We start from the raw sequence: 23,153 nt of genomic DNA, 5'->3' as shown, positions 1-23,153 counted from the left end.
CTCTTCCCTCTTGAGTCTCCCTCCCTCCCCCCTCCCTATCCCACCCCTCCAGGCGGTCACAAAGCACCGAGCTGATATCCCTGTGCTATGCGGCTGCTTCCCACTAGCTATCTACATTACGTTTGGTAGTGTATATATGTCCATGCCTCTCTCTCGCTTTGTCACAGCTCACCCACCCCCCTCCCCATATCCTCAAGTCCGTTCTCCAGTAAGTCTGTGTCTTTATTCCTGTCTTACCCCTAGGTTCTTCATGACATTTTTTTTTCTTAAATTCCATATATATGTGTTAGCATACGGTATTTGTTTTTCTCTTTCTGACTTACTTCACTCTGTATGACAGACTCTAGGTCTATCCACATCATTACAAATAGCTCAATTTCGTTTCTTTTTATGGCTGAGTAATATTCCATTGTATATATGTGCCATGTCTTCTTTATCCATTCATCCGATGATGGGCACTTAGGTTGTTTCCATCTCCGGGCTATTGTAAATAGAGCTGCAATGAACATTGTGGTACATGACTCTTTTTGAATTATGGTTTTCTCAGGGTATATGCCCAGTAGTGGGATTGCTGGGTCATATGGTAGTTCTGTTTGTAGTTTTTTAAGGAACCTCCATACAGTTCTCCATAGTGGCTGTACCAATTCACATTCCCACCAGCAGTGCAGGAGTGTTCCCTTTTCTCCACACCCTCTCCAGCATTTATTGTTTCTAGATTTTTTGATGATGGCCATTCTGACTGGTGTGAGATGATATCTCATTGTAGTTTTGATTTGCATTTCTCTAATGATTAATGATGTTGAGCATTCTTTCATGTGTTTGTTGGCAGTCTGTATATCTTCTTTGGAGAAATGTCTATTTAGGTCTTCTGCCCATTTTTGGATTGGGTTGTTTGTTTTTTTGTTATTGAGCTGCATGAGCTGCTTGTAAATTTTGGAGATTAATCCTTTGTCAGTTGCTTCATTTGCAAATATTTTCTCCCATTCTGAGGGTTGTCTTTTGGTCTTGTTTATGGTTTCCTTTGCTGTGCAAAAGGTTTTAAGTTTCATTAGGTCCCATTTGTTTATTTTTGTTTTTATTTCCATTTCTCTAGGAGTTGGGTCAAAAAGGATCTTACTGTGATTTATGTCATAGAGGGTTCTGCCTATGTTTTCCTCTAAGAGTTTGATAGTTTCTGGCCTTACATTTATGTCTTTAACCCATTTTGAGCTTATTTTTGTGTATGGTGTTAGGGAGTGATCTAATCTCATACTTTTACATGTAGCTGTCCAGTTTTCTCAGCACCACTTATTGAAGAGACTGTCCTTTCTCCACTGTACATTCCTGCCTCATTTATCAAAGATAAGGTAACCATATGTGCATGGGTTTATCTCTGGGCTTTCTATCCTGTTCTATTGATCTATCTTTCTGTTTTTGTGCCAGTACCTTACTGTAGCTTTGTAGTATAGTCTGAAGTCAGGGAGCCTGATTCCTCCAGCTCCGTTTTTTGTTCTCAAGATTGCTTTGGCTATTTGGGGTCTTTTGTGTTTCCATACAAATTGTGAAATTTTTTGTTCTAGTTCTATGAAAAATGCCATTGGTAGTTTGATAGGGATTGCATTGAATCTGTAGATTGCTTTGGGTAGTAGAGTCATTTTCACAATGTTGATTCTTCCAATCCAAGAACATGGTATAGCTCTCCATTTGTTTGTATCATCTTTAATTTCTTTCATCAGTGTCATAATTTTCTGCATACAGGTCTTTTGTCTCCTTAGGTAGGTTTATTCCTAGGTATTTTATTCTTTTTGTTGCAGTGGTAAATGGGAGTGTTTTCTTGATTTCACTTTCAGATTTTTCATCATTAGTGTATAGGAATGCAAGAGATTTCTGTGCATTAATTTTGTATCCTGCAACTTTACCAGATTCATTGATTAGCTCTAGTAGTTTTCTGGTAGCATCTTTAGGATTCTCTATGTATAGTATCATGTCATCTGCAAACAGTGACAGCTTTACTTCTTCTTTTCCGATTTGGATTCCTTTTATTTCCTTTTCTTCTCTGATTGCTGTGGCTAAAATTTCCAAAACTATGTTGAATAAGAGTGGTGAGAGTGGGCAACCTTGTCTTGTTCCTGATCTTAGTGGAAATGCTTTCCGTTTTTCACCATTGAGGATGATGTTGGCTGTAACACATATAAGTTTTTAGTAAAATAGAAATTTGTTCCTTTATGGAGCTTGTCTATGGTATATTTGAGAAATCTTTCCTAATTCCAAAAGGATATAATCATTAATCTACATATCTAGTATCTTTAGTAGTTTAGAGGTTTTTATTTCTATGTTAATATCATCAATCTCTCTGAATTGTATTTTGATGTCAGCTTTAATGTAAGTTTTAGCCGATGGGCACAGTCCATTTATTAAACAATCTTTCCTTTTCCCAGGACTTTACTGTCATCGTTGTACGTAAGCTTTCATAAGTATTTGGACCTGTTTCAAAACATTTGGTTTTGTTCTGGTGATCTCTCCAACTCTGCTGCTGCCAGCACCACACTATTTCCATTATTACATCTTTATTTTCATATCTATTAGGGCTGGGGCGGGGGAAGGATGAAAGGTGGCGCACAGGATTTTTAGAGCAGTGAAACTATATTTCGTCTGATACAAGAGTGGTGGATACATGTCATTATGTATTTGTCCAAACTCATAGAATGACAGTACCAAGAGTGAACCCTTGTGTAAACTGTAGACTCTGGGTGATGGTGACGTGTCAGTGTAGGAAACAAATGTACCATCTCGTTGGGGCTGTTGATGATGGGGGATGTTGTGCACGGGTGGGACAGCAAATATATGGGAGATCTCTGTCCCGTCTGCTGGATTTTGTTGTGACTCTAAGACTGCTGTTTAAAAAAATGAAGTCTATTAAAAAAACAAAAACTAGACATTACTCCTGAAATCGCAGAGCTTACCTCCAAGGGGAGAGTATAAAAAGCTAAATAGAAAACTAGAAGAAATTGCATTTCTCAAATATTGTGTTACAAATAGGCACCAGAGAACAATGCTTCTCAAACTGTGATGAAGGGGGCTTCCCTGGTGGCGCAGTGGCTAAGAATCCACCTGCCAGTGCAGGGGGACATGGTTTCGAGTCCTGGTCCGGGAAGATCCCACATGCTGTGGAGCAACTAAGCCCGTGCGCCACAACTACTGAGCCTGTGCTCTGGAGCCTGCGACCCACAACTAATGAAGCCTGCACGCCTAGAGCCCGTGCTCTGCAGCAAGAGAAGCCACTGCAAAGAGAAGCCCGCATACCGCAACGAAGAGTAGCCCCTGCTCGCCGCAACTAGAGAAAGCCCCTGCGCAGCAACGATGACCCTACGCAGCCAAAAATAAATAAATAAATAAATTTACATTAAAAAAACTGTGATGAAGGACCAATTAAAAAAAAACAATTTCCAATATCTTTTAAGGCTAGCAACCTCTTTCTTAACCTCATCTTTGAAAAGCTGTGTGTAAACTGTCAATGCTCTATGCCTATTAGTTATTTGCCACTAATCTGTAGTGGATTCTTTGTCGAAATGAAGATATTTATTCAGTCCACCTACCCTCTACTCTGCAGAGTAGTGAAAGCGTATTTGTTAAATACTGTGCTCTCCTCTTAAGAGGGCTTGAACCCTTGTCCCCTGCCTTGGCAGGCGGATTCTTAACCACTGCGACACCAGGGAAGCTCAAAGCTCGGCATTTTCAAGAGGTCTGCCACATAATCAAGTACTTCTTTTTCTTTTTACCATTCTTTTTCTTCAAAGACACAGAGTTTTTAATGTCTTCATATCTTATGTGTGTGTGATGAACACAGAAAAGCCCCCCTTGGAATATGAATAATCAGCAGTTAGCTAGTTGCACTCACTCACTGAATGCTTGCTACTGCATGTGAGGATGCTGCAGTGTCCGAAATTAGCAAAATTAGGACCCGTCACAAATATTAAGTGCGATCGGGCTGAGGGTCTGGCATCGGGGGGTGTAGGCGGTACTCATATTTTGTGTAGGAGAAAATCTAGTCATCTGTTCAAATCATATTCCTCACTAAGTGATATCTACAATAAAATAAGCGCAGTGGAAAGATGAATAAATAAGGACCTAGGAGACCTGAGTCCTAGTAACATTTCTTCCACCAATTAGGTAGATTTGATCACTTGCTTCAATTTCTCTGACCCTCAATTTCCTCAGCTGTTACAAGAGACAGCAGACAGTTTGATCACTAAAGGCACTTTCAGCTCTCAAAAAGAAAAATGAACAGATCAACTAACTGATTTGTTCACAGATTGATTCATTCATAACCGATGTATCCGTGTACGTATTCAAAAGACACTTGCAGTGAACATATTACATGTCAGTTCCTGTGCTAATCGTGGCGGCCGAATGAGAAGGCAGTATGGAAAAGAGAGGTGCGTTCCCCCAAGTCTCCGAATTCCCTTCTTGTTGTGGCGCTAGAATTCACTAAGCATGGGGAAATGATGAGAGACAGGGAGGAATGAATGGGGGGAATTGTCTTGGCATCACCACATTTCATGTATTGTGTAGAACAGAGCTTCTCAGCCTCAGCACCATTGATGTGTTCATTGTGGGCAGCTGTCCTGTGCATTGTAGGTTGTCTGCAGTATCTCTGGCCTCAATCTACCCAATGCCGGTCCCACCCTCTCCACCCGTTTGTGACGACCATCCGTGTCTCCAGGCGTTGCCAAATGTCCCCTAGAGGCAAGGTTGCCCTGGTTGAGAACCAGTGATTTAGAATCACCTCAGTGCCAGGTACTGTGCTGGATGCCAGGAAAATAAAGGAGAGAAATACACAGCCTTGTCTTGAGGCCTTTATTCCAGGCCAGTGCTTCTAGAACTTAGATGTGCAGCGAGTCAGCGGAGGGCCTGTTGGAACCCAGACTGCAGACGCCCGCTTCCATCATTTCTAATTCAGCGGGTCCGGGTGGGGCTGGCGGGTTTGCATGTCTAAAGCGGTGCTGGTGCGATGCCGGTGGTCCCTCAGGATGACACTTTGAGAACCGCTGGGCTCGGGGGTTCCCATCTCGCAGGTGACGGGTGTCCACTGCAGCTGTGGCCGAGAATATACGTGTTCTCGCCTCACCCGTTCAACCAGTGTTTGCTGAGATTCAGAGTAATCTGTGGTCTTTAAATTGAGAAATTAGACCCCAGATGGGCTCCTAAACGCACAATAAACCTGAAAGGTCACAGGAAATAAAACCAGGGGAGGACCTCCTAAGCTTAGTTTCATCCTTTTGATTTCATTCTGTATTAACAGATGAATGGGTTGTTCATGGGCTTGTCCAGGTACCTAAATAGTATCTAATTTCGGTTTCCGCGGATTCTAAGCTCTGATCACAAACAGGCTTTTACAAACCACTCATTTCTGAGGTGGGGACATCCGTGGGCAACGAGAGACATGGCTGGTTCGCCTAGACCTGCATGCACACGTCCATCCTGGAGCGTCTGAGCCCCGCTCGGCCTTCTCCTCCTCCTGGTCTCCGCCCCGGTCTCCCTCTCCCTTTATCTCCAGCAGTAACTTCGACAGCAGTGCGTGTCGCGCTGGCACACGCAGGGCTGTGTGTGTGTTATTATTCTTCACAAAACTCTTAGTTCATCTTTGGACTGAACATTGCTATTTCCTCTTGCTATGACGATACCACCAAATACTGTATTTTCTTTGAAAAGTGTCACACACCCTCGGGAGGAAGTGGGGTGTGGTGTTTGAACACCACTGGGGGGACAGGGGTGTTTCGCTCCCGCCGTACCCACAAGTGACAGCCCGCTTTGCAGTTCTTGTTTTCTCTGTCTCTTAATGTTGAGTCCGCACTGACTGGCCACGTCATTTTACTCGCAGGATGAACAGCGAGAAAGTGGAGTCCAGGCTGTCAGAACCTCCTCTCTGTCCCCCTCTAGGCAGGGGTCTACTTCATTCTGAGGTCCCAAGGCTGATTTAGAACAGGGACCCTGTCACATTTTTGCATCCAGCACCAGGCTTTATACCTAGGAGGCAGGTTTAGCAGATACTTAGTGAGCGATGGCAAAAAACAAATGTACATGTCACTTCATTTCCTTAGCTAATAGTTTAGGTGAGTTCTAGGCCATGTCAGATAATCCGCTGAGTCAGTTGTCGTCGTCTTCGTCATCATCATCACCATCATCACCATCATCATCATCACCATCATCATCATCATCACCATCATCATCATCATCGGTAGTTAATTTCATCAGGGAGAATTTCCGCGGTTACTTTGGAAAAGTCCTATAATGTTATAGCTACCTTTTCCACCAAACACTGTTGTAAGCGTTTCATTTAATGGTTAATTCATTTAATCCTCCCGACAACTCTGTGAAGTCGGTCTGTTATTTTCCCCATGTTTCAGAAATAGAAACATAGTCGCACAGAGATTAGGTCACTGGTCTATGACTATGCAGTTGGGGAAAGCTGGTGTTTGTACCGTGGCCCTCTCGTTGACACACCTGTGAGCTCCTGCCTGTGTCCTCTCCTTCCTGATGGTATACTGCCAGGCCAGGCCAGGGAAAAGGGACCATGTGGGCAGGGACTTCAACTTGACCGTCTCAGTCAAGATGTCCTTTGGGGGCTTCCCTGGTGGCGCAGTGGTTGAGAGTCCGCCTGCCAATGCAGGGGACGCGGGTTCGTGCCCCGGTCCGGGAGGATCCCACATGCCGTGGAGCGGCTAGGCCCGTGAGCCATGGCCGCTGAGCCTGCGCGTCCGGAGCCTGTGCTCCGCAACGGGAGAGGCCACAGCAGTGAGAGGCCCGCGTACCGCAAAAAAAAAAAGATGTCCTTTGACCGGGGCACACTGGGCCCTGCCTCTGATTGGACGCCCCACATCCATTCAGGTGGGGTGTTTTTCCTACCTGAGGACCTGACAGGCAGACCTCTTCCTCTGATGCATTAGGAAGATTCCAGAGTATCCTGTGTCTCATTAGAGCTACTGAGTTAATATGATGGTAGAGTCACTGAGAAAATTGTCTCTTTCCCCCCAACTTTACTGAGATATAATTGACAGTTAAAAGTTGGATATATATTTAAGGTGTACGGTCGGATGACTTGATAAACGTATACACTGAAATAATCACCACAATCAAACATTAACATATCCATCATTTCACATAGTCTCCTTTTTTTGTGTGGTGAAGAGTGTCTTTTAAGAGTAAAATTTGACGCAGTGAACAGACCCATCATTAAATTTGCTTCCTGTACCAGGCAGCATCTTTGGCCTCGGTAAGTGGTTACCCTACCCTGGGTAGAAAGTAGTGCCGAGGAGACCGACTTTGTACAAAGCAGTGAGCTCTGTCTGCTCTGGACTTTGGCCCCGGGAGTCCTAACTGATACCAGCCAGCCACCAGTAAAGGCATGAATGGAGAAGGCGCAGAGGTAGACAGTGCACACTTAGGACCACCTGGGAGAACTACCCAGGTCAGCAGCTTTGACTTCACTTCTGAAAGAGAGCTTAAGCTCTTCTAAGAAACTTCAACTCCGTTTATATTACCCATTCTTTAACTCTTCAAATTATAGCCATGGAGTAGAAAGATCATTAAACCACAGGTTCTGACAAAAAGAAACGTCAAATTGGTACCCAAGGTAACTGGGCAAGTAGGCAGTACAGAGGCTGCTGGGAAAGCCTGTCTGACAGCTGTCATGGGTCCTTGCTAATTAGGAACTGGTTGAACAGATGGAAACAATCTATGGGGAACTCTCCATACTTTCGCTTCCTCCCTGGCCTAACCTTAAAAGCCATTTTCTAACAAGGAATCATTGACTAGTTTGAGTGGAGGTACTTAGCAACCAAGGCTGGAATACAGGTTCAGTTGCTTACTAGCTGTGTGACCTTCAGCGAGCTGCTTACCCACTTAGGCCTCAGCTTTCTTATCTGTAGAATGGAGCTCATTATACCTATCTCACGGGCTTGGTGAGAAGGTTGAATAACACAAGCTATGGAAAGCTTTTTGCAAAGTTTTGTGAACTGTCGGAGACCTAATAAATAACTGTCTAGGCTATGCGTGTGCTTGGAACAAATGGACAGATAGATCAGGAGTCAGGGAGATGGAGAAGAAAAAACTCAACTTGACTAGTGATAAAGGCTGGATTGGTGGGTATGGCCAAAGTGTCCAAGCAAATCCATTGGTCGTTGTTCACAGTGTCATAGGCAGTACTGCACAAAAGCTGGCCTCCCAGGACTGGCAGATGAGCCCCGCCCTGCTTATGGCGTGGCAGAGGGGAGTGGAGAAACATGGTCTCTGAAAGTCGGTAGATCCCCCCAAAAGAGAGGAGGGGGCTGGACTGGGCAAGCATAGTTTATTCTTCTAAAACTCATCTGTCAGATAAATCGCTCCTTTTCTCACGGGGAGCAGGAAAGGATTTCTGGATGAAGTAGTACAGAAATGAAGTCCTTGAAAGATGAGAAAGATTGAGGGGTGGCAACCGTGTACGCCTGGAGCTGGTAGAGCATCCAAGCAGAAGGAAGGTGTAAACAGAGCTGTCGAGGTGGACTACCGGGGTGTATTCAGAAAACAGGCTGAGTTGTGTGGTGTGCGGTCAGTACGTTGATGCCAACACATGGGGGCTTTTAACTAACAGATTGAATCATGATTTAATTCAGCAAGGATGTGGACAGTTGAGTATTTGTGTAATGTGATCAGAGCTGTGTTTTCGTGGGACTGTCTATTCATGTCACCCATTAAAATTAGTGTCAGAATATTAATAATGCCATCCCAGGTTCCTTCTTTCCTATATTTCAATATTTGTTTTATTTCTACACTTTTTTTCTTTTTTTTGGTGGGAGAAGGGCTATGTTCTATTAGTCTGCTCAGGCTGCCAGAACAGAGTACCACAGACTGAGGGGTTTAAATGACAGGAGTTTGTTTTCTCCCTGTTCTGGAGGCTGGAAGGCTGAGATCAAGGTGCCTTCAAGGCTGGCTTCTGATGAAAGCCCTCTTCCAGGTGTGTCGATGGCATCTTCCCACTGTGTCTTCATGTGGCAAAGAAAGAAAGAGAGCTCTGGTGTCTCTTTCTCTTCTTATAAGGACACTGTCCTAATGGATCAGGGCCCCACCCTTATGACCTCATTTAACCGTAATTATCTCCCTAAAGACTCCACCTCCAAATACAGTCCCATGGGGGCTTACGGCCTGAACATATGAATTGCTGGGGACACAATTCAGTCCATAACTGGGGTTGGGGGGAGTCTTGTTAACGTTCGCAGGTAGGAGGGCATGACTAGCTCTGTCACAAATCCCCCTTCCTTACTCGTTGAAGGTTAGGCCTCTTTCCTTTTGTCATGTAGCATGTATGGTCAGGGTTATTTTAAAATATTGTCTTCACTTCACACGTATTATTTTAATTCACTTTTGAGACCATATTTAGGGGCGAGAGGCTAATATTTAGTCTGACTCTTTTTATTGTACTACTTTGTAGACATCTTAGCAAGGGGATAAAACACTTCCCAACTAGTTAGTCTTTCTTCCATGCACATTGCAAGGCAAATTAATTTTTTTATTATAGCTTTTTTTCTACAGCAGTAAGTCATTTTATTCAGTTGCCACTTTTACCTGAGAAACCTTTCTATCTCTTAAATGTGAAAGCTGTAAACTTAATTTGCCAAAATTTGCCTGATGTTTAATTGACCAAATTTTGGCTAAGCTGATGTGTTTGGAACCCATTGAATGTTTTTTCCCCTCATCCCCAAGCTTACTGTTGATTCATTTGTGTTTTCTATATGGTAAAGATTTGATATTTCTTTGAGACTCTCCCTGTGTCCCTAAGACACCGCCAGCTAAATTATAGCAATAAAAGTGACATCCAGATTTTTTTAAAATAAAGAAGTATGCTCATTCTTAGTTCACTTGCTGCAGAGGAAGAAGAGTCGTGATACGTTTTAGCTGGTGAGAGTATAGAGGACTACTTCTCTTGCTTTCTGTTTCTATGGAATTTTCCCCCATCCGCTTTTGTTAGGTGGTGGCAATCCTTCAGGTCACCGTGAAAGTATTTGGTGGCTTTGAATTGTGGCAGGGGAGTCCATCTGGATAAGTAGGTCAGTCAGCATCAGGGAGGCAAGAGACCAGAATTCTCCGTTCAGTACTTACTGGCATATGACCTCAAGCACGCCCCTGAGCAGCGATACTTGTCCATCTCCCTGCATTGTCACTACCTGCCGAAGAGAAATGAGATCACACTTAAAGGTGAAAACATTGAGCTGTGAGAGTAAAGGTCCTCCACAAATTTAAAGTACACATTAGGATGGTATTTCGCAGTTGGGATGGCAGAAGCGCAGAAGATTGGATGGACACACTGATAGTTCATCGTGATGAGTGCCAGCATCGTGATGACTCCATTAGGGGAAAATAAGTGCTATAGGAGAGATACGTGAGGGGTTTTATGGGAGCTCGGTGGCAGAGCACAGAGGAAGGTCACTTAATTCAGCCCAGATATGCTCCTAAAAGACTCTTTCCATTCTCTTCCTACCCTTTTTTGGTATATACTAATAATGACCATAAAGTACACTAGAAAGTATATCAGTTGCAATAATAATAATAACTAACATTACTTTGAGAGTTTACTGTGTGACAGCCCTGTTCTAAGCACCTCCATGTGTTTTCCCATTTCATCCTTATAGCCCTTTGAGACAAGTAATAGTATTATCACCATTTTCCAAATGAGAAAGCAGAGAGGTTAAATAATTCCTGCAGCTGAGCTCATAATGGCATCGATTCTCTGCCAGTAACAATGCCTGGGATGTTTCCTTTGTATTGATTTCCTCTGTAACTGTCTGCTACCTAATCGGACCATAGAATACCCTTTCAGGTAAAAGAAATGCATGAAGATTAAAAGATGATGTAAAACGTTGCTTTTGAAAATTAAGTTTCTTAGCAAAAAGGCATTGAGCATCAGCTCGATATCAGACAGAGGGATTGACCCAGGAGGTACATAGATGATTAAGATATGGTCTCTGCTCTCAGAGCCCAAAGTCTTGTTTGGGAAGACCAACAGGAACTAATGCATTGAATAAAGCATTATAGGGAAATACGGCTGTGTGAGCATTTGGTCTCCTCCCCAGCCCCACATTCCCCAGAGGAACGTGGTAATAGAGGAGACCCCTCGTCACAGCTAGAGTCCAGTAAGTAAGGCACCTGCATGCACTCACTCTGGAGGGTTTTTGCTAGATATACTGCAGATGAAACCAGAGGGACTTCTATAGGTTGAGTCCCACTCGTCTTCTGGGGATATGAGTAGATCCCACCCTCTTCAAGGATTATGTAGGAGAAATCCTGGTGGGGCCCTACTATGTCCCCCAAATTTGGGGGCTAAGAGCTGAAGACAAAGACAGAGAATGGGAGGTACAGGATCTACCCCACTCAGACTTTTGAAATGGCAAAGGTGAGGGGAACAAATATGACAGGTGCTGTCTCGCAGGGTACCCGGGGAGCTATGGGGGGCTGGGCGAGCGCTGAGTAAATTCCACCAAGATGTGTCGAGGGAGGCTGATGGAGGTGAGGGAGGAAGAGCTTCACAGAGGAGGTACAGACTGAGCGGGAGCTTGAAAGATGAGGAAGCGGGGGTGGGGCAGATGGAGGCTGGAGTGAGATAGGAAGGCGGTCCAGGGAGAGGAGGCAGTATGGCTAAGAGCCTAGAGCTCCGAAACAGCATGACAAGTTGGAGAAATGGCAGGGGCTCTGCGTGATCCTAGGGAAGATCCTTTGGGGCTGGGAGTGAGAGGTGACAGGACTGGGGAGAGAGACAGGGAAGCTGCTATGATGGGTCCAACGAGGGATGATGCAGAATCCAGCCAAGACCCCAGGGAAGGAGGAGAGGAGATGGGGAAGGAGGAGGACAGGTTGGTTGCGGTGGATGAGAGAAAGGGTGATGTCTAAGCAGGGTGCTAGGCTGGGAGTCATGGTCCCAGTCACTGAGCTGATAAAACAGAAGAAGAGGAAGATTCCAAAGGCAAGACAGTGAGTTCCTTTCGCACCTGGCAGGTTGGGCGGTCCCCGGGAGCTGTCCAGGAGAGACTGGATGTGTGCTTTTATTCCTCGGACGAGCGGTCCGTAGAGGGACCCGTGTGTTGCCGGAACAGCCTGAGCTAGCCAGTCAGTCTTACTGCACACATTGTTTGTTGTAGAGAGCGAGGCTACTGTGATTGGCAAGAAAGAGATTATGAAATCCACACTCCACAGAGAGACTGGGGGAAGACAGTCCTGAGAGATGCGATTCCAGTGCATGTATTTCTGTACACAAGTAATTTTCCTTTCTATTTTAGCACCCCTTCTCCTTTACCATCAGCTCTGCGCACAAAAAACCAGCCCACAAAAATCTGTTGTGTTAATTTCATCCTCATGTGCGTGTTACGCATCTTCTAGGCTCTTGAGATTTGCATGTATATACATACATATACATATATTGGTACATACACACATGAGTGTTCAACAAATTTACGCTCACACAGCATTGTATGGAAGTGTATGATGCATGTTGTCCTTGCCATTGTTAGGTAAGAGCATTTCTAAAATATTTGTTAATTGCACAGGTAAAATAATATTATTGTTTTAAAATAATAATATTTATTATATTAATAATTATATTAATATTATTAATAATAAAATATAAAATAATAAAATTATATTTTATAATAAATAATATTTTATTATTATAATATAATATTATTAAATTGAATTGAATATTAATGGATCCTCAAACAAAATGCATTATCAAGTTCCAATGTTATTTTTTTCTCAGCTATTTGCACCAAAATGCAAAATTTCAGGAGACCTTAAATACTACAGAGTAAAAGGTGTTTTCTTAAGGCTCTAACCATTTCCCTTTAGTAAACTGAAACTATGCTGGCTTACTTCAGATTTTAGTTTAATATTTTATTATATGAATTCTCAGTTTCCTAATGTATATTCTTTATATAACCTCTGAATTTATAATCTATGCCTTGAAATGCCAGTGGCATATTTCTTAATTTTGGTTTTTAAATTATCATATGGCAAAATTGACCTTTGTTTTGGGTGCATCCTTCTGTGAATTTAAGTCTAGATTTCTGTGACTACCACCACAATCCGGCTCTAGAACAGTTGGATCTTCCCCCAGAACCTGCTCGTGTCACCCTTTTATAATCATACCCTGTCCCCTACCCAAACCACTGGTAACCACTGCTGCTTTTCTCCATATAGTTTTGTCTTTTCAAGAATGTCATGTAAATGCAATTATATAGTATCCTGCTTTGTTTTGTACATCTTAAATTGCTCACAAGGCTGAACATTTTCCTACAAACTAGTTACAAGTATGTTTTTTGTATTTTGTGTAGTTTGTGTCATTGCCACTTATTTAGTTGGGTCATGGGTAGTGGTTTTGGGGTTTTTTTTTTCCTACACATTTGTGTATGCTTATTATATAAGAATGATGCTAACTTATTTTCTGTTGCATTTACCTTAGATATTTTCCTTAAGTCTTTGCCTTTGCATTTTGTTATTTTCTTTAAGTGTGCATGACCTTACACATAGTGATATTGTCTGATGTAGTAATATTGGAATTCTCTGGTGATCTAGTTTGATGCGTTCTTCCTAAATTAAAAAAAAATGTAAAAGGAGCTCATCACAGCATTATTTCTATTATGGAAAAACTGGACACAATCTAAGTGTGGAACTATAAGACTTCAGTAAAGCAGATGATGGAGCTGTCCCTCAGTGGGCTGTCATGTAAGAATTCAAAGGATGCTTACAGAGATGACATAGTAGCTTGGACAATTTTTTTGGTAAAAGTTAAAAGTCAGATACAATCTCATACACACAGTATGAGCACAGCATATAAAACAAAACCGTAGACTAGAGAAAATCCATTAAAATAGTAACCGTGATTTGCTTCTGTCAGTGGAACTATGAGAAGTCTTTTACCAATTTTGTGTATTTGCTTCATTTCATGATGATTACCTATTACTGTTACAGAAGGGGAAAAGATTCTGGGCAGCTCAGCAATAAAATGCTACCTTTTGCCTTTAAAAGGCACCCCCTGAGCTTGAGGCTTTATTGAACAACGTGTGAGGTCAAGCACACAGATGCCAGTTCTGCTTTCTAAATGTCAGAATGTCACTGTGACTAGACCTTTAGAAAGACAGTGGCTTGGCTACCAGACAGATGCATGCATTGGGCAGATCATCAAAATGCTATTGGGTGAGGGGATAGGGAAGGCGAGTCTGGTGAACTGGCAAGGGAATCAGGATGGCTGTGGATAGGAAGTCAGTTGATGTCTAAGCCAGCCCTGTTGGGGGAGGGGGTTTTGCAGTAACTCTGTTCCTTACTGTGATAGAACCCCTGGGGACACTAGACCTTTCAGTCTGTTCCCCAGACAGATTTTCCCAGGTGCATGTTGAGCTGCTGTTGCCTAATTCTGAACCCAGCCTGGAAATAGCAGAGTGACACATCCATCAGTAAAGGTCAGAGTGGTTGTAACTCGGACTTTATGAGTCAGTGATCCCTCGAGGCTCAAGTCAGAATTAATTACTTACCTTCACTTGTGTTAAGGAAATCTTCAAAACGTCCACACGTGGTAAATACTCGCATAAATGATGCTGGTTCTTGGTGATTGTTCCTGATTAGTGAAGGAATATAGATTTGTCTGAAAGATCTACGTGGTCCAGGAATGGGGGTCTCAAAGTTTTCTCTGGAGAATTCTCTGTTCTTAGCCAGGCTTCTGCCCAAGAGTTCTAAGCTCAGAGGGGGAAGGGGGCCCCCTAAAGACAAATCTGGACGTCATCTAGCTGCTAATTCAGCAGAGTGACATATACAGAATGTGTTTCCAAGGCTAAGAACTCCTGACAAATCATGGTGATTCCATAACCATCTCCTTTAGTTAAACCTGCTGAATTGCAGGAAATTGGGACTCTCTTAACCTCCATGAAATTAACAGCAGTGATCAAGACCCCCTAATTTGTCTCTCTGTTTGTTCAAAAAATACCCAGGCTGCCGGCATTCCAGAGGACTGGCAATCTTTTATGGCTCTGTTGGATTCAGGGTTATGGGCCCAAGGTTTCTAGTTGTGTCGTTGATTCTCACACCTGGGATCCTGTTACTCTGAGTAGTTTTCTTCCTTCACAAAAAGGTAGAAAAGATGACTAATGCTTTCTTCTTGATATCTTTGGCTTGCATAAGAAGGGGAAAATTCGTGAGGCAAAATTGTTTCAAGAGAAAGAGGAAGCAAAGACGTAACTCTATCACTGAATACCAGGCAATAGTTTCAGATTCATGGAACCTCCTGGAAAAGTAGGTTCAAAAAAGGGTTGAAGTAAATGGACAAAACAAAGACAAGGAAGGAACAACAGGTGAAGAATCAGACTGGAAAATTCTGGAATTTGTAGCCAACACTACAATGATTTTCACCGATATCTCCGGGAAAGTGTAATTATTAGTTCTTTGGCTTTTACGAAGGACTTTGTTTCTCCTTCCACAATGAAGTGGTATTTTACGGTGGTCAGTGATTTAGGGTTTTTAAGTGGTTTGTAATATTCAAGAGCTTAATTTATCTATATCTATATGTATATGTGTGTATGTGTGTCTAAACTAAACAGAGATCAGCTGCTGAATAGATATCTAGAGCCAATTCCATCACACACATAAATAGCCCATGTAAGAATTTCGTGGTGTCATGTTCAACTGGTGTGACTAAAATAGACGCACTGTTTGTAAACTCATTTTCTTATTAGTGCGTGTTGTTTCCTGGGTACCTTCTTGAATAATATTGATAGAAGAAGTAAAATGTTGGAAAGCCTCTGCTTCTCTCTGCAACTATTAAATAAAACTGCATTCGATTAAGAGTGGAACTTAGGTCTAACGGACAAGGTTCAATAACGCTGAAGTCCTGAACGCCACTTTCTCTGGCTAGTCAGCCTGTGGTTTGGGGTGAGCCCAATAGTGTACTGTGCAGAAGGGGAAGTAAAACATTTGTTTGAATGGATAGTTGAGCCATTTCAGGCTCTGGCTGTCAGAGATAAAGCACTGGTTAAGTGGGGGTGGGACACCCACAATAATATATTTCACAGCCCCCAAACAGCTTCTGTCTTTTGTCGCTTTTCAGGGAGCGGCCATGTCACCGTTTCTTCGAATTGGTTTGTCCAACTTTGACTGTGGGTCCTGCCAGCCGTGCCAGGGAGAGGCCGTTAACCCTTACTGTGCTGTGCTTGTCAAAGAATATGTTGAATCAGGTAAGCTTGAGTGGGTGGTGTAGGTGGGGTGGGAGAGGAGGAGGAAGACCCTGCTATGAACCGGGAAGCAAGGTCTTCCGGGATCTTCAAGGTCATCTAGCACAGCCTAATTTTCCAGCTCAGGAAACTGATACCCGGGGAAGCCAAGTGCTTTCTCAAAGGCATATGGGCTTAGTAACAGCCTCTGAACTAGACCTGGTCTCCTGCCTCATGTTCTACAATATTTCATGGTCCCATTTTCCACATAAACAAAGGAAAGGAGAAATGAGTTGAGGACATTATTGTGAAGAGTTACGGGGGAAAAAAAAATCTAATGAGCTGAAGTAAAACATGGTGGTGTTAAGTCTGGTTGTTGTCAGTGATTATAGATAAAGTCTGCATAATCTTAGAATTAACCCCAAAGATGGTTTACTGCTTCTTTGGCCAAGCTCAGATGAATAGTACAAAGAATATATGATTAGCGCTTAGAGTCCAAATTACAGAAAACTTAACTTCTGTGTTTACTAAAACCCTGGTTGAGTGAAAGAATACTCATATTTTGTCAAATTTAAATATTTATGAGAAGTTCATGGTGAGGGGGAGAGAGTGACAGTCTTCCCGGATTCCTTTGTGGGTTTAAATCATTCCATTAAAATAATTATTCTGTCTGGAGTCTCTCCATGATCACTTCAACTGTTCCCACCCTCCCTGATCCCTGTCTCTGTATTTTAAGATTCTCATGGACTTTCTTAATAAAAAAAAAGGCGGGAGGAAGTTTACATCCCATGATTTTTCCAGCTTCACTGCCTTCCTACACACATTCTGGTTTTCACAGAGACTTCGTAGGGAAGTCTGATTGCCACCAATGCAGAGTCCCAGTAACAATAGGAGCCATTATAGTTCGTTTACAGAGAAAGCATTTATGGAGCACCTACTGTATACTGGGTCAGAATACGTGCCTTTCCTCTAGAGCTTCTTTCCTAGCAGAGGAAGATAGGCAAGAAAGAAAAATATCATGTAGTAAGTCATGTGAAATGAAGACATTAAAGCAGGGTAGTGGGGAGAGAGAAGGATTGGGGCTGGAGAGACAGGTGGAGAGAGACAGAAGTCCTCAAAAAAATAGTCCTTTAAGGGGGTGACATTCACAGGTGCAAGAGGAACCTGATTTTGCAGTTGAGAACCTCCAGCTAGATGTTTCCAGCTCAGAACCCTGGGGTTTCAAATCCTGGTGTGTTGGCTTTTCTCTCCCTTCTAAGACTTCTGCTCTGTGGTTGACTGACTTCAGCCTTCCAGACCCTGTGAGCACATGAAAGCGGGGAAGACTGTCTGATGATCTCGATTTCCCTTCTGCCCAGGTTTCTCTCCTGTTTAGTTAAAAGTGAGAATGGCATTTGCTCCCAATCTAAGACCTTTCAAAGGTCACCAAAATCTTTGAAGTGTGCAATGTCTGAGTTTTTCAAAGCTGCTTTCGACTTAATGTCCCCGGGATCCAGTTCCCTTTACAACCACAGCTCTCACTGACATTTGCCTCTTGAGAGCCTTTCTAAAATTTCTTCTTCTTTTGGCCTTGCCTTTGAACTTAGTCTAATCAGCCGTATGGATCCAGAGAACGTGTCGAAAAAGACTGTTTTTCCAAAAGGTTAGGCTGTGGAGTTTAGAGGTTTGGGGTGTCGATTTTGTTTTAGTTTTGTTCGGAAAAGAAATCACTCTGAACATGATCATTCAAATATTACTTCTCTAGAGTTTAAGCACATTTCAGTCTTGGGGGTGTGAGGCTGCATTTTACGTAAAGCAGTAGAACAGGGACAAACAGGACACAGTGCTGTCCGTCTGGGAGCCTTTGAAAATGGCAAAACCCACTTTAAATAGATAGGAGCCTGAGTTCTGGTTCCCTTTTTAAGTGATTGCAAACATTACTGAATGAAGGTGTAAAAAATGCCTTGCCGTGGGAATTTCTGTCCTTTTTCGGGGTGTGGAGAATGGTTGTGGTTGGGAGGAATTAAAGGAATTATGAGGGGTGGCTTCAAGCCTGTGGAAGTAAAACGTTACTCCGATCACTAATATTGCCGTTGCTTTTTCTTATAGTCCGATCCTGAGTTAAATTTCTTTTAAACAAGACATAAAAATCTTCCCCTTCCTATTCCACGCTCAACACTGTCAGAGTTTATACCGCTAATAGCCAGGTTTACCTAAAATTTGAAGTCTCAGCTTCTTCAAATCCTTGTATACCTCCCGAAGAATAATTTAGCAAATGCTAAATGCCCGTTCTGCTTTTAGCATCATGCGCCGGAGAGAATCAGGATTCAGAACTGCTTTGTTGCCCTGTTTTAAGTGAATTTTTCCTTTTGCTTTATCAACATCTCTGCGTTGCTAAATCTGCCACTTTGTGTGCTTATGATCACAAGAAACACACCCTGAAATACAGCTGCAGTTTTCCGCTCCTGAAATGATTAAAGAACAAATACTATGGAAAATCCAATATGGATGAGAGATAGGACAACACTGCTTAATCCCACGAGTAAGTCCAGTCGCCTGGTGGTTCTGGGGAAGTTCCCTTAAACTATATCATCCTGACCTTGGCTCCTGTTACTAACCATTTCCAGGACCCCCACCAGCCTGCAGGTCTACAGCCGGCTTCACTGGCTCTGGGGATGGGGACCACCACCCCTCCGGAATACTTGTTAATTTTTGCTTAGGGTGCATGGCTTATGTAAAATATATCCTCATTTGCAAATGAGGGAAGGAAATAACGGCTCATGATGTCTTAAAGGTTTTGCCTCTTAGTGTATTTATGTCAAATGGAAAAGTTTTAAATATCTTTTTAAAGGAGCACTCATTGTAAGCCTGAAATTATGCCCCTGTATCTTTCAGATCAATCTCTAATTCCTTTACATGTTATTTTTGTTCTCCCAACAGACTGATATATCCCGGAGAGCAGAGGGAATAGGTGTCACTGTTGAGTTGAATTATTTCCCAGGGCTGGTTAAGGGAGTAATGAGAACATATCTTTCTGTTCCTAGAGAATGGGCAGATGTACATCCAGAAAAAGCCAACCATGTACCCTCCCTGGGACAGCACTTTTGACGCCCATATCAACAAGGGAAGAGTAATGCAGATCATCGTAAAGGGCAAAAATGTGGACCTAATATCCGAAACAACTGTGGAGCTCTACTCCCTGGCCGAGAGATGTAGGAAAAACAATGGGAAGACAGAAATATGGGTAAATAGCCAAGCTGTGAGCTTTATTTTAAGTGTATATTCCATTAAGTGCTAAGAACCATAGTTGAAGACTAGCTCAAGATTTCAGTGTCATCCTGAAGGTATGATACACTGGCCTTAAGTAAACTGACTCCCTACCACGGACTCACGGGTGGCTTGATCATGATAATGATGATTCATTGCAGTCTTAGAACGTACTGGTTTACTCAGATCTCTTTGATTCTTATGTAAGGGGAAGAAGGTCTCTTAGGCTATGAAGAACTGTTATTGCCTTATTTATAACTGTTAAAGTAAGCTTGGAAATATCACAAATTTTCCATAACTTGGGAACCTACCTGTGGCCTATTTATCAAGGCGTCACGTAGATATCAAGATATCTAGGAACCTATGTGATACCTTGATAAAATATTTTAGATAAGATGATGGGTGGATAAGTGAGAAGAGAGAGCAAAGATCCGTTTAATGTTTGATATCTCAATCCCTATAATTTGTTTTTTAGCCGTAATTTGTTCACTTAGCTTACTTTACTCTAAAAAGTACATTATACACAATCCGTGTCACCACACCAAGTTTTTGAAAACTTAGATTATAACTATTTTGGTAGCAAATGTTTAGAAAGTTAAAGGGAGAGGTAAAATATGAAAGCATAACAAATTCTAATGAAAATTTCTGGGGTACAAAAATTGAAGAAAATATACTAGTAAAAACTGCTTTTACATGGTCTGAAACCCACAGAGTGTTTTCACATGTCTGTATCATTTATGCAAAGGAGATTCTTACCTTTCTGCTTTGTGCAGGTTCTTAAGAACTCCAGCCAAAAGATCTTCAGGTCACAGGTTTCAAAATGGGAATGATACAAGCCTAAAACCTAGATTTTTGTGTCAATTACGTATTTTTGATCTGAAAAAAAAAGGGTACTTTTTAGGAAAGTACGTGTATCTTTGCTTGTATCACTAAAGTAATCTTTAAAGATAAAGATATATCAAGATTTTTTCTTAAAGTTCCCTATGCTCAGATGTGTTTAGATAACTTAGTTCAGTGTGTCTGTTGAGAACTTCCGCATTCAGCAGAATTCCTCTTGGGTAGCTAGTTATACAAGTAGGAAGAGTTTAAATAAGTGGATAATGTCACAGGTATGTGGCTTAGTGTTAAAGGTTTATACAAACCCGGTAGGTGAGGGGGTGAGGCTGTAGGTACAACTGAATCATGGGAGCATTTGGCTAGGCTCAGAGAAAGAAGTGAGAAACTGGAGAAAGTTTTCCTCAGTTTTTTCCCCCATTCCCATTTATTTTCCACTTTCTGCCCCATTTCTTTAAAAAAAGGGAAGAGTCACCAAATCTCTAATTTTTTAAGTAGCAGGCTATTTGATTTCCTTTTCAATTAATGAGAGGATAACTATTTTAAAAATTCTTTTGTTAAGCATCACTGACAAGTTGCTTTTCTATTTGTATTTCTTAAAGTTGCATTTGATTTCTTGCCTCGACTTCCTCTGATTTTTATCCTTATCAGACTTCTTACACTTTTTGCATATTGGGGTTTTTGAGACCTAAGTCCTTGGATCCTCATTTAACTACTAGCAACCTTCTTACATTTTCTACCTTTGCTGTTTTCAGGGTTGTTAGTTCACTTTTATTTATAATGTTTAAAGGTCAACAGGTTGCTTTGGACTTATAGTTTCCCTTGCTTCTATTGCAGTCTGCTTTCTTAAAATTAGCTTCTCTATTTAAAAAAAAACCAAAAACGATTTTCTCAGAATTGCCTCTCACTTCCATAAACACCATCCAGTTTCCAAACATTAAGATTTTTCCTTCTGCTGTCCCAAGATTTTCCCTGTTGGTGCGGTTATCTCCTGTTCACTCTCAAAAACATAATGGACTGTCACTTTCTGTGAATGTTGTTCTTCCAGCAGCTAACTGGTTTAATTTCCTCCATCACCACTAATTCCTGAATATCGGTATTGAATATTGGTAATATTGGTTGCAGTCACCTGGTACCAATTTTTGCCACTTCCTTTGGGACTGACCCCCTGTTCCCTTGCTCTTCTAGCTTTATTTTTGCCTCCTTATTTATTATTCCATAAACCAGAAAATAATGGTGTATATACTTGTTGCCAAAAGCACTTCTCTTTTCATTAATCTATTTAAGCTTGCATGAGAATGTGTAGGTAACCAAGCAGTACAGGCTTGTCACATCATAAAATTCTAATAGTAGTGATGCTGTAACATCAACATCACTATTATGTCAGTTCTCCGAGATCTTTAAAGGTCTGGTGACAGGCACAAGGTCACCATGACCTTGAATTATTTAGCCATGATTCATATTCAGTCCTGACTTTGACCAGACCCTTCTTACTATTTTTCAGTTATTCTAGTTACCCCTGGATGTAATGATCGGCAGTGCCCTGCAGTTCACCTTCGTATTCTTTTTAGCATATTTATAGTACAGTGTTACAGTTTACTGTATAATCAGTAGTGGTCAGGTTGTGTCAGATTTGCCATTTTCCCCCTTATGTCACATCACATGATTTCCTGCATCATCCCTTCTACATAATGATACTGAAATATATATTTGTGTATATATATTTTTAAATTTATTTATTTGTTTATATTTTCTTTTTGGCTGTGTTGGGTCTTCGTTGCCGTGCGGGGGCTTTCTCTAGTTGCAGTGAGCAGGGGCTACTCTTCGTTGCGGCACGTGGGCTTCTCGTTGAGGTGGCTTCTCTTGTTGCGGAGCACGGGCTCTAGGCGCGTGGGCTTCAGTAGTTGTGGCTCGTGGGCTCTAGAGCGCAGGCTCAGTAGTTGTGGCGCACGGGCTTTGTTGCTCCGCGGCATGTGAGATCTTCCCGGATCAGGGCTCAAACTCGTGTCTGCTTCATTGGCAGGTGGATTCTTAACCTCAGCGCCACCAGGGAAGTCCTGAAGTATGTTTTTTTAAATCCCTTCCTCGACCAATCTAATTAAAATTTCCCTTAGTAGTGTGAAAATTTCCAGCACTTTCCAAAGGAAACAGGCTCTCTGTGTGAAAGAAAAAGGCCACTCCCATTTAATACCCGATTAACCTAGGGGCAAGTGTATTCAGGCATCCTCAAAGCAGGATTTCCCTTTCCTTCCAAAGGGAACCTACTTGTTCTCCAAGTGAGCTAGTCCCCAGCCTCCATGATTCTTCTGTCACCATCAAGATATGAATCTACCCTATTACAACTCTTAAGATAAGCTGTAGCGCAGGGCAAGGAAGTCACATAGAATCTGTTTTAGAATTTGGTTTCTTCCTTAAGGAAGTTTTGGTCTCCAAGTCAAATTAGGTAGTTGCTGAGGTGTTTTAATCAAAGAAAGCCTATGTTCACGGATGCTGTGCTAGTCTGATGATAATATGGGTAAGTTAAGTGAAAGGGAACAGGGGTGGGCCCTGCGCTGGGGATCTCCTGCCATCACCAAACCCGCCAGTTGTGATGTCATTCAACTCAGCACTTGTGTCACATTCTGACCCTTGTTTCTTTCCTTCCTTACACCAGTTAGAGCTGAAACCTCAAGGCCGAATGCTAATGAACGCAAGATACTTTCTGGAAATGAGTGGCAAGTGGCATTTCTTATTCCTGTTTGGGGGTGTGGCGGGCATGTCTCCTCTCCTTTGCAACTTATTTCACTTTGCTTTTCTGAGAGCAAAGAAGATAGAAGCACAAGGAATTTTCTTAAAATTCCCAGTGGTGCTCAAGCATGAGTTGAATATACACTC

The 23,153-nt window shown here is 42.2% G+C and overlaps 1 protein-coding gene across 5 annotated transcripts in view; it reads left to right on the top strand.

The window, feature by feature from the left end:
• Positions 1-23,153, top strand: part of PRKCQ (protein kinase C theta) — a 148,432-nt gene that overhangs the window by 33,324 nt on the left and 91,955 nt on the right. For 3 of the 5 annotated variants that reach the window (XM_079913761.1, XM_079913760.1, XM_079913762.1), the window contains exons 2-4: positions 16,097-16,223; positions 19,223-19,422; positions 22,933-22,993. In XM_079913761.1, coding sequence (XP_079769887.1) covers positions 16,106-16,223; positions 19,223-19,422; positions 22,933-22,993 — 379 coding nt within the window. In that variant the 5' untranslated portion in view covers positions 16,097-16,105. Of the gene's footprint in view, positions 1-16,096; positions 16,224-18,607; positions 18,721-19,222; positions 19,423-22,932; positions 22,994-23,153 lie in introns of those variants that run through there. The other 2 variants (XM_079913763.1, XM_079913764.1) reach the window with 2 other exon arrangements.

This window comes from Stenella coeruleoalba (assembly GCF_951394435.1).
Source record: "Stenella coeruleoalba genome assembly, chromosome: 2".
Taxonomy (NCBI): domain Eukaryota; kingdom Metazoa; phylum Chordata; class Mammalia; order Artiodactyla; family Delphinidae; genus Stenella; species Stenella coeruleoalba.
Note: the sequence above shows the minus strand (reverse complement) of the source record. Positions and strands in the feature narration are given on the sequence as shown.